This window comes from Tubulanus polymorphus, chromosome 3, assembly GCF_964204645.1.
Source record: "Tubulanus polymorphus chromosome 3, tnTubPoly1.2, whole genome shotgun sequence".
NCBI classification, from domain to species: Eukaryota; Metazoa; Nemertea; class Palaeonemertea; order Tubulaniformes; family Tubulanidae; genus Tubulanus; species Tubulanus polymorphus.
The window spans coordinates 19,844,945-19,863,992 of record NC_134027.1 but is presented as its reverse complement, the minus strand read 5'-3'; the positions used below and the strand labels follow the sequence as shown (position 1 = coordinate 19,863,992).

The window sequence follows — 19,048 nt, the reverse complement described above, 5'->3', positions numbered from 1 at the left end:
ATATTTGATCCTATTTTTAAAAATTATAAAACTAAACTAAAAGAAATCGATAATAATAAAAGTGGTGTTGTTAATAATAGTGTAATTGATAATAATGTAATACCTACTACATCTGTAATACCTACTACTACATCTGTAATACCTACTACATCTGTAATACCTACTACTACATCTGTAATACCTTCTACATCTAATAACGTAATACCTACTACATCTGTAATACCTACTACATATAATAATGCAATAATATTAAATGTTAGTGAAAATAGAAATTATTGTGGTTATTGTAATGGTGAATTTTCAAACGCTCCATCAAATTGGAATAAACATAAGAATACAAATTCACATATTACTAATGTTATAGAACGTGTTGGTAAAAAAGAATTTATAGAACACCCATTTAGATATGTTACAAAATTTGTTTCAAATAAAAAAGTAAATGGTAAAGAATTATATAAAGATTTATTATTAACAACACCTAATAACGATGAATTAGATTTAACCGATGCTAATGAAATATTAGGATCAAACACTGTAAATGAAATATTAGGAGCAAACACTAATAAAGATGATAATGAAAATGGCGCCATACGCCCACATGGTGATATAGTTACAGATATTGATATTAAAGATTCTATGAAACATAAAGAAGAAACTATTGATGATATAATAGAAAGGATGAATAAGCGTAATAATGAAACAACTATTGGTGGTGTGGTAAAAAAGGCGAAAAAGGTGAAAAAAAATTATAAAGATGTTGATGTAGATTCGGTAGAGCATTTAAATATGTTGTTAAGGTCTGATAGTGAAAGTGATTCAGAAAGTAATTATATATTACTCGAATAATAAAGGTTGAAAATTGTATAAAATAATAGTAAATAAAAAAGGGGGTTTTAAGTATTTAAGGTATCTAATAGGGTATCAGGTATTAGGGTATCAGGTATTAGGGTATCTAATACATAGGTATACAAATAGTTATTTTATAAATTTATATTCATATGGAAATTGTAATCTCAGTAATAATTTTGAACCTTTATTCTTTTTTAATTTATTCATATATTCATCATGTTATTCAGGAGGTATAATTTGATTTTCTTCCAATGATTGTTGCATAGATTTTCTATCTTTGTTGTAGAATAAAACTAGAAATCTTATATTCTCTCTAAAATCTTTCACAATTGAATTATATTTCTGATTTAAAACCCATGTTGTTATCCCAAAATGTCTTCCAGAGAAAGCTAAATAACATAACTCACTTTCTCTAACTTTTGAATCATGTAAATTTGCGCAATCATCGATAATAAATAATGTATTAGATCCTTTATAAATATCTAATGCAATTTTTATACAATTATCTAAATTATCTTTCACTGTTTTAGAATTTAATATAATAAACTTTTTATCTTTAAAAACTATATCTCTATTATACGTTTCATTCATTTCATATGTAGGACAGAATAATATTATATTATCAAAATGATTTTTATAAATAGTTTCTAATAAATCTAATATGAAGTGTGTTTTACCACAATTGGTTACTCCAGTAACTGACATATTATGTGGTTCAAATATAAATAAATCTTTATTCATTTATTCTTTTAATTTTACTAGATAAAATCCATTCATTAAATTTATTATCATATCCTTTATATTTCGCCAAAGAATACTTTTTTCCTTTAAGAGTTTTAGTTTTTAATACCTTTTCTATTTTGTATTCTATTTCATCTGGATTTGGTACTAATGATAATTCTTGTTCATAAAAATAACCTAATATTTCTTCATCTTTTAAATCTTCTAATTTATAAACAAATGGTTTAGTTAATATTATCTTTTTAATTTTAAATATTTCTTCTGTAAAATTAGGGGTATAACCTTTATAAAATGTTTTTCGATATTTAGAAATTCTAACGTGTTGTCCTATTTTAAATTTAGGTCCTCCAAAATCGTGTGTAACAAATGCTCCATATAAATTATTCCAAACTATTTCTGAATTTTCTTCTTTTCTAGCTTGTATAGGTTTCATATTTATAGAACTATGTTTAGAATTATTATAACCTTTCATTAAATCATCTAACACATCGATATATTTATATGTTTCATTAGCAGTAAAATATTTCCACATTCTAGTTTTCAATGTTTTATTAAATCTTTCTATAATAGATGCTTTTTTATCGGAGTGTGTTGAAAAATAATCTACATCGTTATCAGTTAATAGTTTTTTAAAATGTTTGTTATAAAATTCTTTACCTTCATCAAATTGTATCTTATCTGGAATAGCTTCTTTAAATATAGATTTAAAAGCATTTGTAACTTCTATACCAGTTTTATTTTTAATTGGGATACTCCATGCGTATCTACTGAATATATCTATAACATTTAGTATCCAAAAATATCCTTTGTTATATTCTTCTAAGTTTTTCATGTCAATTAAATCAGCTTGCCATTGTTGGTCAATATATGAAACCATTACTTTTCTTGTTAAATATTTTTTATCCATCTTTTTATGAATTTGATATGTGGGTTGATTTTGTAACCATGATTTTAATTCACTATATTTTATTTTTTCTTTATCAGATTTAATTTTATCCCATAATTCCGAAACACTTGAATATGAAACTTCACTTTCTGGGTTATAATATAACTCTCTTAAATATTGTTCTTTTTTCATCATATTTTAATCCATTAATAATAATTTAGATTTAGTTTCAATGGCTTTATGATTTGACTTATTTTCTGGTATAATAGGTTTATTGTCATCGGAATCATATTTATCATCAGATTTGAATTTTGATTTATATATTACACCGGAGAATATAATAATTGTGATTAACCCAATTGTAATATATAAGTAATTATTTCTTCCACTATTAGAAGAATTAGATGGATTATTATTTGAATCAATACCACCGTGTAGGTGCTGTACGGCACCATCAGATAATTTCTGTGATTCATTTATATCAGTTAATTTCTTTTTCTTAGCTTTTTTTAATTCTGAAGATCTTTTACCTAATTCTCTTGCCCATTTAATTTGTTTCTCGGATCTAGCCTTTTTCTTAACTCCATCACTCATTTATTTTAGTTAATTTTTGTTCTGATTCATTTTCTGTTTCGATGTTTTGTTGTAGTACATCTGTTTCGTTCTTACCTGATTTATATTCCATAGGTTTGATGTTCGAAAATGTTATGACGCCAGTAGAAATTAATGTCATAACCGATCCTAATTGAAATGAAGCATATCCAACCCATTTTTGTAATTCAGTCATAACTAAGTAGTCATTTTTCAAATCATTATATAATTTATTTTCATCATCAATTGGTATTAGCCGGTTACATAATTTTGAATAACATTTGATAATACCATCTGAAATAGAATCATTTATTCTAGCTAATCTTGACTCTTCATAAATCTTAAAATATTTGATTACTTTTTCTTTGTTCATATTATCTAATTCTTGAAAAGTTATTGTTTTACCAATAAACTCTTTAGTTTTTCCACTCGCAATCAATAGTTCTAGATGATGCTTACAATATAAATAGTATTTATAATCTATAGAATTAGAAACAACTGTATCTTTATTATCACTTATACCCAAATCATCTAATGTTTTTTCAATATCAATACTATTCTTATTAGATTTCTTTGACATTTATATTAGAGAAATTTAATAAGAAAAATATTATAAGTATTATAAAATGATACTAGCTAGTTAAAACTAAAGAATTCTAGTATTGACTACTGATACTAGCTATTTGAACTTAAAGAATATCTATTTGAATCTATTCAAAATATAAAGTATTCTCTTTTTGAAAAGAAAGTATTAAAAATATAATAGAATTCACTAGCTAGTTGAAGTTATTGTTTTTTTATTATATTTTATTTAAATTCTATTTGATATCTCACTACTATTGTCTATCTATTAGGAGCAGTAATTATAACTGTCCAGATAAGTCATTTCGGATCCTCGATATCAAATCCTCAACTGAAAATAAATTCAAAGAAACGACTGGTGGAAATATTATTTCATAAACACATATATTTATTATGTAAATTTTAGCGATCGATAATAGAACAATGGAGAACAATAGAAATGCGGTCCAATCGGACCGGTTATTGCGCAATACACAGTTATATTTTTATTCTGTAAACTACAACATTCAAACATAGAACTGTAACCAATCAATATTGAGCAGCTGTTTCAGTCAACAACGATCAATAGTAGAACAATGGAGAACAATAGAAAAGCGGTCCAATCGGACCGGTTATTGCGCAATACACAGTTAACAGTAAACAATCAATACAGAACAACCGCCGCCATTAACAACGATCAATAGTAGAACAATGGAGAACAATAGAAAAGCGGTTCAATCGGACCGGTTATTGCGTAATACTTAGTAAACAGTAAACAATACAATATTAAAACAGATATATACAATCGAGATTACATTTTTGATATCTAAGACCTTCAGTATTATAATTTATAATTTTGTCCAGAATTCTTTAATTACTGGATTGTTTCCAATCATTTCTTCAATTTCTGGTAAATATCTTACTACTTCACTAAATGCTAATCCTAATATTTTGAATTTTTCATATTTTATTAATCTACCTACTCTTCTCAGTTTTCTTTCAAAACCGGCACTGATATCTCCACTCATTTTCTTAGTTTTCGATTCTTTGAGTCCCAACAGCAATTTAAGTCGCGTTGCTGGTAATTTTGGTAATTATAGTTCGCGCGGTAATTGTTTATTATGTATTACATCACTATTATGTATTTCACCATTTCTTGATGATAGTCCAAATGTTCTTGTAATGTTTGTGAAGTTTGTTCGTCAATTACGAGAGTTTCATCCTCCATTTCTATTGATTCCTGAGTTTCACTATCCAGTAGCAATCGTTCCTCATCCGTTGGTTGGCTTAGAATTTCTGGTTGATCTTTGTGTTCCATTTTAATCTAAAAGATATCGTGAAAATGAATTACTATACTTAAATATGTTTAAAGGTTTCCCTACTTCATAATAACTACAAAAAACGGTACTTACATTTAGATTTAGAACTGTAAACTGTGTTTTGAGAGAGAATATCCAATACGTACCATGTATGTGAAAGTTGATTTCTAACTGCCGACGTGGCGCACGTTCGACCAAACTAATTACTTCTACACAGATGTTCTTTATGATGAAGTTAATTAATTCTGTAGAATTGAAAACAAGATATATTTGACAACATATGTTTTAGTAGTAAGCAAAAGCTATGTATTATATACATACAAAGCTCAAATAGAATTGCCAGCTTTCTAACCACTAATCAAAACCTCAGAATGCGGTTGATTCTGTGAAATACTATTCCATAATTCAACAAATGTCTTTGCTTTATCCAGTTGATTTAAATATAACTGTAAATCTAGTTTATTGGATTTAATAATGTTTTCCTTCTTTTCTAAAGGTCTTAGATTCTTCCAATTCCAAATAAGTTTTTTATTGTATTCATCATTCATGTCAAATTTAGAAATCGGCAACACATGATCAATATGAAAGTATTCACCATAATTATCTATATTCATTTTACCGTCGAATTGATATATTATCCATGATTTGAGAAATTCATCTGAACAACCCAATAGATTAGATAGTGTTTCTGAATGTGTTTCTTTGTTGAATAACTGTGTTAATCTAGTCCTTAAGCATTGTTTCAATCTAAAATTAAGATCTGTTTGATATCTTTCTCTCATATATTCCGTCATATAATCATTATAAGCTTCTCTATTATCTTCTCGGTATTGTTTGGTATATAGTTTAAAACAAGTTTTACAGCAATATTGAAAACCATCTTTGCTAATCTTACGCTTACTAAATTCTGTTAAAGCTAATTTATCTAATTCACATTTAGAACGCTTCTTGTAGTATATGTTTATAACACCAGTGTTATTTGTAATATTGATAATTTGTGGTTGTTCTGGTTCCATTTATTATACGTATTTTTTTACTAAATTGGTTAATAATTTTAGAATCCTCTTCCATTTCTTCGACCAACGTCATCCTTTTTCATTCCTCGCTGCTTTTGATAAGTTCTTTCGATTCCTTGATAATAAATTCCTCAACGTATTATTCATTATTTGGATCATTATTCCATAATTCAATAAATTTCTTTCCCTTTGTTAACTGTTCTGAATATAACTGTAAATATTCTAGTTTCAATTTATTCTCTAAATGTGTTCTAGTTTTATTGTGTCTTGCTTTTTGGGATTTATCTATATCGATATTACATGTTGGGCAGTAGTACTTATTTGCTTCCATTTTAATACTATATTTTTTATTAAAATTGATTTTAGAAGTTCAATGATTTAAATGTTATTCATATATATATGAATATTTTAAGAGTAATAGGGATAATGGGCTTTCGGGTTAAAGGTTGAACGGGCGGGTGAGTAAAAATGAAAAACATAAAAATAATAACAATTTCTACTTGAATTAGGAGTGAAACTCATAAAATGAAAAATAAATTCGAGCGTGTGAGAATTTATTTTTCATTTTAATGAGTTTCGCGAGTAATTCAAGTAGAAATTGTTATTATTTTTATGTTTTTCATTTTTTACGAGCTCGACCGTTCGACCTTTGATCTGAAAGCCCATTATCCCTATTACTGGTTTAATCTGATCACACCATTCTCGCATCAGAATACCACGAGCACCGGCTAAAACTATTAATCTAAATGTGATATTTCTTAATGATGACACGACTATTTCGAATCAGTTGCAATGCCGCCTACTACTGGCCTGATAATTCACATTATTTTGTAAATAACTTTCGCATGGTTCGCTCTTTCTTCGAGACCATGCATTTGACCGCTGTAAAGACTTTCTTTGTAGGCCTATACTAGAGCATTTTTATAATTCCGTAACATTAGGACATAAAGCTACATAGACCGATAGCGACCAGGCCATTCCGTCTACCCGATAATACCTATTGCACATGGACACTTTAACGAACTTCAATAAAACACGCACTATACATCACTGCTGGATATTAAGAACACTTAAAAGTCAGTGTATACATTGAACATTCTCAGATTCGTGATTATTTGCTACTTATGTCCTTTCTAGCTATTACATGGGCATATACAAATCATCTTTGTTATCGATTGAAGGTGATATGGGATGGCTACCGGTATTTATTATGCATCGTATTGAGGTTTTGCGCCTATGGTTTCGTCTTTGTAATTTGCCAGATACTAGATTAACCAAACATTTGTTTCTCTATGATTATGAACAGGCCTTTATTGGCAAAGCTAATTGGTGTTCATTTGTCAATTCAGTTCTAACTGAATGTAATATGGAATATTTTTATGAAAACATGCAGTTATCTATTCTAAATACCCATCAAATCAAAACGGTTTTGAATGATATTAGAACAATTGTATATAGAAACTATGCTATAACGTGGTCAAGAAATGTTCCTCTGCAATCAAAACTCCGTACTTATACCGTACTTAAGCCATAGAACATAGAACTAGGTCGCTACCGTAATTTGCCAATTGAACAAAGAATATGTGTGGCATGTACAGCGAATGAAGTTGAAACAGAGGAACATTTCTTGTGTACTTGCTACAAATACGTTGATCTACGTAATGACCTCTTTTCTTCAATGGTATCCTAGAACTAGATATTAATCTTTTGTCTAACGCCTTAAAAACTAAAATTCTACTAAGTTATAGTCGTATCGTAAGTGTTTGCGGATTCATATCAGCCGCAATGAAACTTCGAAATTCTAAATTCTTTATTCTTAATCCAATGTCACATGTTTGTTGTACTTGTAAATGTCAATGTGTCTTGTAAGCCTTATTATAGGCTGGCTTGTTTATCGAGATGACACGTTAATAAAGATATATATTTATATACACTAATACAGATAAAAGAGCTGACATTCTATCTTTAATTAGTATTCAATCACCATCACTCTCATATAGCAATAGATCCGCTCGCGTATTGTGAATCACTTTGAAAATAACCCGACAGTGGAAAAAGTATAATACACTGTGTCATAAAAGATCCAGTTGCGAGACGATACTGCGATTCAGCTAAACAACTTTTCCATCAATTCCGTTAATAGAAATAAAAGCAAACAATACATTTAGAATATATCAAAAACATTTGAATGTTTTGCTTTGCTTGCTAGTAACAAAATAGATAACTGATTAGTGTTGAACCTGTTCCTTTAGGAATAAGATGAAAAGCTTATTTTGTGGTAGTAGTTCATGTCACGTAAATTCTGTTATGGCTTGTTTAACTGAAAACTTCAATACTATCTATAATGCTGGGTATATATATACACGTACGTGGGTAAGATGATAATTGTTCCGTATAATTTCCTACCGGTAAACTTTTATTCATTAAATTCAAAAGTTTTATTAATTCAATTTCGTGGTCGATTCCTTGGCGGGTTTTGAATTCTTAACGTCGTGTCAAAATGAGATCCGCAAATTATTTGAGTAATTGAGTCTATTGGGTCATGGTGCAGATGGGAAATTATCGAAGGCTGGGATTCCGACATTCCATGTCAAAATGAGTTCCCGGAACTCACTGTTGCTGGGTTTTTGGAAACGCTCGCCATCGAGGATGGGAATTTGATTATACTGGTGTCCGTTTTGTGCAAATCAATGACATAATAACCCAACATCGCCTATTCTAAGCCGGCTTGAAAATGAGGTTAAGTGGTTCCCGTGGCTTCAATTCAAAGAAAACAGGTTTTCATCTACTTCAAAATTAAGCCGAAAACAGGGAAATTAACTGTATTTTCCTTATTTGTCGCATACACCCTTAATTCTGCATGTACACTAGCACGACTGATTACTGGTCCAAATATTTTAAACATGACATTTAGAAAAAAAACAATTACACAAAACGTCAGGTACTTACAGCATCTGAGACGCTTAATTTGAAACGTACATTTGCACACTGTGGTTTAAATATATTCCCACCAGCTGCAAGAATCGGCAAAGGAATTGAAAACCGTAGTGACCAGTTCATTCCACGACCAATAGCAAAGTAATCGAGAAAGTAATCGAAATAAATAGTCGCATACATAAGTGTAAACCAGTCCCTTACTAACTACTAAGGCTTTCCAATGGCTCTACACACTACATTAAGGGCCTAAATCAATTCTTGGCGTGTCCCTCAAAAAGCTAGGCATTAGGCTAGTAGGTAGCCAACAATGATCATTGCTTTGCCGAGAACTCATTTGCTATCATGTACTCATATCATAGCACCACCCAGTGGAAAGGTAACCTTAACTGCAGTTAGACCAAGAAATCATGTCTTACATTCCCTGGTTAGTGGATCCTCACCTTAAATTGCATAAACTCTGCTCTGCTGTCGTTGTCATCGATTCGAGTCGTCAAGTGAACGCGGAAGTAAAATTCCATAGGAAAATCCCTACCATTCCTGTCCATATTACGTTAATTTGAGCCAGAAATCTTCAGGAAATGTAGCCAATGTAAATTGATTTACTAATAGAATAAATCAATTGACTCATTTTAGGGATCATAGTTCATTAAAGTCCTAAAACTCGCCATAAACTTGCGATAAATTTAAGCTGAAAATGATTTCAACCATCCGCCATGTTGGCTGCATATTGTCCGCAGTAAATGACGGATCCGGACTAATTCTAAGTCTGAATTCCTGATTTACGGTTGAGTTTGACGCTCGAGGTCGTCCGGTAATTTGTAGGCTTTTCAGGATGTACTTTTATCAATGGATGACAATGCTTTGCTTTATTCTTGTCGCTGTTTAGACCCGGTAATTACACGGGATTAATTCATAATAAATTACTATACGCAAATTCGAAATGGTCAGGCACTGAGTTCTATTTCTGACAAAAATGTGAATTACGTTTATAAACTGATAGTGGTCGAATCTGAGAGGAGTTACATTTTATGAAAAAGTTTTGGCTAGAAAGTGGAAAATTTATAATAATTACAAGAGGGTTTCTGCGAAAGCAGCAGAAACTCTAAATATAATATTCATCATATTATAATACCTATACAAGTTATAGCTAATTTAGTATTTTCATGTGATTTATTATCGTTATTAGTTTTAATCATTTCATGCTGAATATTATCAGTTTTTTTAATTTCTGAATCATTATTTAATTTAATATTCTTTGTTTTAGTTTCTGTTGATTGAATATTTTTTTGATGATTTATTCACATTCCATTAGTTTTGAAGCAGTGATAAACTTATTATTTATTGTTGCAGTTTTAATCAAATTATTATAACCAATTATATTTCCAATTTTTAAGATTAAACCATCAGAAATTATTAATAAATTAGGACCTATACAATAATTTAATTTTACATGAGATTTATCTAAATAATTTTGATATCTTGCTATATTTTCTGGTATGGATCTATTTTTATCATTATGAATAGAATCTTAAAATAAAACTTTGAATTTATTTTGTCTATCAAATGATGTATTTAAATTTCCAATTATTGGGGATCTTGTTTCAACTTGTAATCCTAATATACAAATCAAATATGTTCGTATAGATTGATTTATTCTTTGTATACCTGATTTCGTAAAACCTTCACTATTTTCTTAAATGAAATAAACCCAACCATAATTGTTTTCTTGTTTTAAATTATCATAAAATTTCGGTAATTTATTGAAATTTAATGTTTTCAAATCCATATTTTCTATTTTACCATAACCTAATCTATTATTATAGATATTATAAAAACTATTAGATGGTATGGGAAGTGTGCAATATCGTAAAATATTTTCAGGACAAGGAATTGATCTTATTGTTCCAATTTTTGTTCGAAAATCAGAATTATTTACATCTATATTAAATTCATTGCAAACTATATAAAACTTTGATGGATTAATATTATTATCTTATTCTTTAAAATATCTAGATTCTGGTAAAGGACACTAATTCATTTAATATTAATCTTATTTGAAAGTATGTATGAAATCTAAATAAACTTTGAATTAATTTATATTTTGAATTATCTAAATGGTCGTTCCAACTTATTCCACATCCTGTTGTTGCACAATAAATTGCAAAATTTAATTAGTTCTGCCAATACTTCATATTAGATTTTAATAACCATTGTTTTTCATCTTTCAATTTTTAGAAATTAATTAAGTATACATGAAATTTTCCATCTTTACATTAGAATTATTAGTTTCAGTAACATATATATCTAAATTAATTAATTAATTTAAAACTTCATTTCTATATGTAATATTTTTATCAAAATCTATTGCTGGAATATTATATTTAATTGATTTATTATATTGAAATGCTTTTGGAAAACTATCTACCATTTATATAATAAGAAAATTAGTAATCAATTAATTCTTTTAATAATTTATGTTGTTCTTCAATTGTTATATTACCATTTAAACTTATCATATAATCGAATGTATTTTTAATTTATTTATTTCTTTTGTATTAGATTTAATTTTTTCTTTATTACTTTTTATATTTGATTTTGAACTCATTACGGTTAAAACACTTGATGATAATACTAGCACACCAATTGAGATAGCTAAAGGTGTTAATGGTGAAAATATTACAAAAATGTTATCACAGAACTAATTGTAACTGAACCACTAATAATAAAATAATATATAATTTTGCTTTTTAAATATTTTTTCTTGCTTTTAAATCATTTTCAAATTCTAATATTTTTTTTTCTAAATATGTTTTTAATTTAGTTTTATTTATATCATAAGGAATAATATCAACACCATCAATTTTATCCTCCATTTATATAATGAAAAAATTACTAATTAGTAAATTTATATGCTACAAATATAACAATAATTGTTCCACCTAAAATCCATATTATTTCATATTTCTTTTGTTCATTACTTGGGGTATAATAATCTGATATTGTAGATTTATATAGATGTAATGTTTCTTTATTTGTTATTGCATTATATAAACTCATAGCATCATCGACTGACTTAAAATTTCTATGTGAAATATTTGGATTATATAAATCTTTATTAATATAATCCATATGATTTTGTCTCTTTTCTCTATATTCTTCTGCTGCTTTATCATATTTCTCTAATGCTAAGTTATGTCTTTTTTGTTCTGATAATGAACCGTTTTTATCAATATGTTTAGATAAATAACCACCATATGTAAATGCTAAAGCGTTAACAATTGCCGATCCTTTAATAGTTATAATTGCAGATGCCATTTATTTAACAAAAAAATTACCCGTCAATAGGAGGAATATATTTTTGTTTTACTAAATAATCAATTGTTAAATTAGATAAAGTAACTGCTAATGTTAATTTTAAAATATCATCGATATCAAATCTATCAACGTTAATACTTCCCATTTTAAATACTTTTTAAAATATCATTGTATAACCAACAGTTCCAACTGATAGTAATGCTCCATTATATAAACCAGTTATTATCCACTTCTGATCCGCCATTTATTAAGTAAAAGAAAATTACAATCTTCAAAATATTTAGTTATCTTATTTATAATTATTTCAACATTTATAATATTATTAGTTTCATTTTAATATATTTCAGTTATTATTCTTTAAATATCATCAATGATAAAATCTTCATCTAATTCATAAAATCTTAAAGATTCCCTAATTAGATCAGTTATCTTTTCTACATTATAAGTTTCTTTATGTATTGTTGTTTCATTATCAAATGTTGTTTCATTAAAAAATGCAGTATTTTTGATATGAGTTATGACATCATTGATATTATATTTCATTTCTTTTTCACGTTTAAAATCAAATCCAAAACATATACTCGGTCCTACTGTTATATTCATATTTATATATCAAAAAATTACTCTTTACATCTTATGACTAATTCATAAATTACAGGAAAATTATTTAAATCAATGAAGTAACCATTATGATTTCTTACTTCTAATTTGAAATGAATGAATCGTGAAATACAAGGTTTGAAATCACAGCTAAATAGTTCAGCTAAATAATAATTTATTTGTGTTCCAAATTGTTTAACATTTTTAATGGTAGAATTTTCAATAAACCAGAATTACAAATTGTATGTTTAGTTGCTTCAAATGTCTTTGTAGGATCAATTAAATTGCAATAAATATAAAGGTGGGTAAAAGGGATTATATTTGGTGTAGTATCAACATTTGAATAAAGTTTATCTGGCGTAATTCCTAACAGTTTTGCTACAGGTTTTTTAACTAAAAATTGATGTCTTTCATCATGAGTTAATCTTATCTTCATTTTATTAGAAATATCACTTTTTAAAAATTTAATGTTAAATCCAGCATCACTACCTAATCTAACCAGAGCTTTTGTATCAATTTCTTGCGCTAATGATTCTAAATTATTTAATCCTGGTTTTAAAGATAGATGATTCCATTAATTCTTATTCCTAATAAAAATTGAAAAAAATAAATGTTCAAGACTTTTATCCGATATATTATGAAAAGAATTACATAAACTTATATTTACTTATTTTAAATCTACACAATTTTTAAATTCTCTATCTAATTGTACTAGTAAATTATGAGATATATATAATTTGTAAGTTTTCGAGAATCAACATATATTCTAAATTTTTTTAATTCAACCATTATTTATTACACAAAAAAATTACCTCGGAACAAAATTTCTCCTACATAAATGGACGAGAAGATACAATCTGAAATTTGTGGTAAACTACAAAGAAAAAGTAATGTGGCTCGAAGTATGAAAAAAAATGATGAAAATTATAAACCCCCTAAAATAAACTGTCCAAATTGTAATAAAACATTCTCTAGAAATTATTTTAAAAAACATTCCGAGAAGTGTAAAATTAATAACTTAATGGTTAATGTTGATAGTAACGTAAGTACTAATAATTCTGTTAAAACTGAACCTGAAATGATTTGGAAAAGACCTTTTATATTTTATGACAAGAATGATATAAAGAATCATTTCTGTGAGCATTGTCGAATAAAATTTAGCCCTCAAAATATAGAAGATTGGGAGAAAAACCAATTAAATGAAGTACATTTAAATACAATTTCTTATAAATTTGAAACAGAATTTAATGAAAAGAAAAAATAAAATATTAGAAATAATAAAATATGAGAAAACGTTACCAGAAACACTTGCAAAGTTAGAATAAAAAAATAAAACATATTATTGTAAATATTGTACATTGATTATTACAACAAGTAATTCAATAAAACATAAAACATAAAGAAAACGTAAGTAAATACCAAGAACTTAATGAACATCTATTGCCAAGATATGATAGAAAAAAATGCCCACAATGTATTTACGAGTATTTAAAACAAGAAGATTCTGTGATATTTTGTAATGAATATGGATGGCAAAGAAATTTATGGGGTGATGAAAAAACTAGATATAAGAAACTAGAGATTTTCTTATAGAACCAAAATTAAAATATCTAGATGAAATTTTTAAAATATTTTCAATAGAAGATCATACACCAGAATATATGCAATGGCTTGAAAAATGAAATTAATAGAAAATAAAAATGGTGAAATAACTAGGAAAGATATGATTAAAACAATTATTCCATCAACATGTAACACAAAAGAAAGGAAACTGTATTTATATTTATTATTTAACGATTATTAGAAAAAACATAAATTAACAAAAGAAGATATGGAAAATATAAAAGAAACATTCACAAGCATATCGAAATATTGCGTGGAGAATAAAATAACAGATTCAATCAATTATGAATTCTTTTTGAATAAAATTGCACATTTTTTGAACATCGATATTATAATTCCATTTGATGAATTAACAAATAAAAAGAAACAAAAAGAGCGAGATGTGGAAATGTGGAATAATATAGAATTTAATTTAAATTAGAAAAATGAAATGGAAGAACCTAAAGAATTTATAGAAAAACAATTAGATGAAAATGTAGAAGCCAATAGTGAACTCGAGTATGATGATGCTGATTTTACGTTTTAATAACCATAAGGTAATGTTTTTATTCCATCATCCAAAATATATCTTTTATCATCGAATGGATTTAAGCTAGTTTTTTTCAACTTCATTAATGAATCTCGTAATCTTCTGATCTTAATCCATTTTATGTTTCATTACTATTGAGTTATATAAACCCTTTAATCTTGAAATTCTATATGTTTATCAACCACATGCTTTGTTATTCCTTTTAAATTTTTAGCTTCATGATCTTTAGTTCTATAACTATACATTTTTCTTACATTATCCCAACAAATTCAATCATTTCATCACCCCCTAATTCATCTTTAAACTTTCCAGGAATTTGTTTATTATCATTGCTAAATAATTCATGATCGTTTGGATAATTGCTTAAGTCAAAATGATGTTTTAATGTTTTTAAGTCTTTTTTATGTTATTTGTCTTGACTTTTAGTATGTATGCATCCGTATTGACGCAAATTAATGGAAACACAGAATTGAATGTTCCATCTTCAGTTGACAAATCATAAACATAATCTGATGGGTTATATATTTCAAATAAATCTCTAACTTCTTCAGTTATTTCTTCTTCTCCGTGTCTTAAATTAAAACAATTTGGTTTAGATTTAATTAATTCAATATTCATATTGAAGCCTAATAAATTACATAATAGATTTAATCCTGATACACCAACTTTTCCTTTTTGTGCAAATATTATTACTGGAAAACTCGTAAATTTTTTAGCACCATCTGCTGCGTAGAATCCAATGAAGAACCATTTTCTTAGATTATATTTTGCATTTAATACATAATCTGGTACTATCTTTTCTTTGGTTGAAGTATTACTTTTCACTATTGCATGAATATAGAATTCCTCATTATATTCTATAGCAAATCTTTAGGATTATTATTAGGAGTATTCTATAATCTGCAGCTAAATGTTCTGGGAAATAAGGTAAGTTTCTTGTTTTAAACTTTATGTTATCAGGATATTCTAAGTCAACTACAAAGAAATAACCAATAGGTGCATCATCTTTAAAACTCATAATTGCGCTTTCCCAATCAGTTTTATCATCATTTTCAACTTCTGTTAATATAAAATTTTTGTATGGTTGATATTGCATCATTGCCCAACCATATAAATTATTGGCGTCAATATATGATAATTCATATTCATCATTTGCTTTAAAATACTTATCTCCCATAACACCACTAATTCCACCTATAATTGATTTATCAAATAATAAAACTATGTCTTTTAATAGATCTAATTCTACATTAGTATATTTTAAACCACATTGCCAAGTTAAACCAGGACTAGAGTAGCAATCTCTAAATTTTTCAAAAATATCAGCCAAAATCATAACATCTGATTTTAAATATAAATCTACTAATTCACCATGATTTTTTATCTTAAAATGATTCCAAATATTTAATGTTCTATTAAAAAATTCTTCTTTTTCCACATACTCATTTTTCAAAAACTTACTAGAAACCTAAAAATCTCAAATAAGCAAATTGAAATGAAATGTAATTTTCAGATGTCTTAGCTAATAGTTTAAATCATATTTTCTTATATTCGCATCATTTATAGCATTATATTCTTCTATTTCTTGATTAATTGCGCCTAATTTTCCTGATAATTGTTTTATAAATAGATGAGTATCATAGCCTGATAAATTATGAAATAATATTGGTACGAAATTAACTGTTTTAGCTTGCAAATTACAATCTTCATGAGCAGCTCGACGATATTTTGAATTTAAATGATCATGATCTTTAACTTTTTTATCAAATGAATGAAAACGTTTTTCACAATAACAACAATGAGTTGCATAATTAAAATCAACTTCATCTTCTTTAGTCAATATTATTTTTTTTTATATATATTGACTTTCATATAATTCAGGATAATTTGATTTTATATAAATTCCATAAGCAGCAGCTCTTTGATGAACTTTTTAAATTGTATTTAAGATTGGTGGGTCTTGAATTATGTCTTCATTTAATTCATTTCATTTGTCCATTGATCTTAGAAATTGCTTTTTGTTATATATTTCTTTTCTATCTTGATCATTTAATTCTTTATTCAACGATTCAAAATCCCCATAGATTACAAATGGTACTACATTTTCAAATTTGTGATTAGTTAATTTCAATTTATAATCGTTTTCTGTTGGCATTATTAATTTGCAAAAATCTTAATTATCACATAATTCTTTATGTTTTAGTAATGCATTTTCAGTTCTTAATTTAGGTAAACATTTTCTAGATAAATATATTTTGTTATGACTGTTAAAATCACTCTCTGTTCTAAAGAATAAATCTATTGGTTTTAACCACATATAATGTTCATTTTCATCATTTTTTATAATATAATAGATCTCATTATATTCTGATAAATATAAAGCTTCTAATGTATAATTTTTAATATTTTCACCTTTTGCCTCTGGTAATTGCATTAATTCGAATACATTTATTTTTAAATTATCAACTTTTTCTATTTGAGGTATCATTTTTATAGTTACTGGATATTGCTCAATTTCATATAATGTTAAATATATATATATATATATATATATATATATATATATATATATATATATATATATATATATATATATATATATATATATAATTGTATATATAAATTGGGCAATATCCAGTATATATATAGTTTTATATATAGTTTTGACTATTGATACTGTTAGACTATCAAGCATTTCACAAAGCGGGCATGTATCCCTAGACCTCTTGTTCTTACGATTCTACTGTGAGTTTAAAGAAATATATATTATAAACTAATAACTTATTTTCACTATCTAATATTAAAAAGTATATCTCAGTAACAAATATAGTCTATGGAAGACATAAAATTGATAATATTACTGAAATAAGCGAAATATTATTAAATGAAACGTATTTAATTACTGAACTAATAGAAACTTTAAATGATGGCGTCAAAAATCTTTAAATATTTAATAGTTTTAAATTATAAAGGTAATTTAGATGAAAAAATAATAAATTTTCTTGAAACTCCTTTTAATGAAAGAAAAAGTGATTTAATAATTTCTTAAGATTATAATGATAGGATAAAATTAATAATTGAAAAACGAAAATTATATTATTTTAATTTTGATAATTAGCAAATTATCTAAAATGAAAATTCATCAAATATTGGATTGCAATGTGAATTAGATAATGCATTTACAAAATTTAATCCTAACGAAAGTGTATTGTTATTGAGGAGGCAAATATTCATGATCACATAAATCAAAGCATTATCAAACAATTAAACATAAAGACTATGAAAAGTGGAATAATTCTATATTGAAAATAGATTAGGTTGTCTAATAAATGTATTCAATCTCAAATGTTAAAGTACTTAAATCAATCGATGAAATACTTAGAATCAAATCTAGTAAATATTTAATTATATATTTCAAATATTTTCAAATCTTATAATTTTTTTCCTAAATAAATGAATGATTTCATTCCAACTGGAAAAAGTGATTTAAAGCATTATTTAGTTGCTGGAGGATTGATATTAGCTGCGCTTTACTTTTATTTTGAAGAATTACATGGTATATCCATATTGTATCCTAGGCATATCTTTACCCCAGTTAATTATAGACCAGTATCCCATACCAAACTTTATGAGTTTGGTGAGTTTTAAAGTCACTGGTTTCTTTTATATGCTCACTATAGGAGGCATTGACTATTGATACTGTTAGACTATCAAGCATTTCACAAAGCGGGCATGTATCCCTAGACCTCTTGTTCTTACAATTCTACTGTGACTTGTATTAATACAAAGTGGACGCTTTATGGATAATTAAAAAAAATAATTCAATAAATAAAGTCTTTAATATTTATTTCAGTCTGAAGATTGACAACTTAATCGTGAACGAAAAATGTGTCTGTTCGCCGTCGTGTTTTTACTTATTGGTGTCTCTTGCGGCCACCCAACAACAAGACCCGAACGCCCTCCGGATCCTCCAAACCCTCCCGATATAAGTGAAATCAAACCGCCCGGAGGTCTCGAGTAAGTTCCAACGAAATTCACAGACAATTATTTGGAAATCTTCCTATTTCATGATTCTCATATT

The 19,048-nt window shown here is 26.8% G+C and overlaps 1 protein-coding gene across 4 annotated transcripts in view; it reads left to right on the top strand.

The window, feature by feature from the left end:
- LOC141902683 (uncharacterized) overlaps positions 1–19,048 on the top strand; it is a 46,456-nt gene that overhangs the window by 19,678 nt on the left and 7,730 nt on the right. For 3 of the 4 annotated variants that reach the window (XM_074790515.1, XM_074790512.1, XM_074790514.1), the window contains exon 2: positions 18,821–18,984. In XM_074790515.1, coding sequence (XP_074646616.1) covers positions 18,854–18,984 — 131 coding nt within the window. In that variant the 5' untranslated portion in view covers positions 18,821–18,853. Of the gene's footprint in view, positions 1–15,873; positions 15,895–18,820; positions 18,985–19,048 lie in introns of all 4 variants that reach the window. The other variant, XM_074790513.1, reaches the window with a different exon arrangement.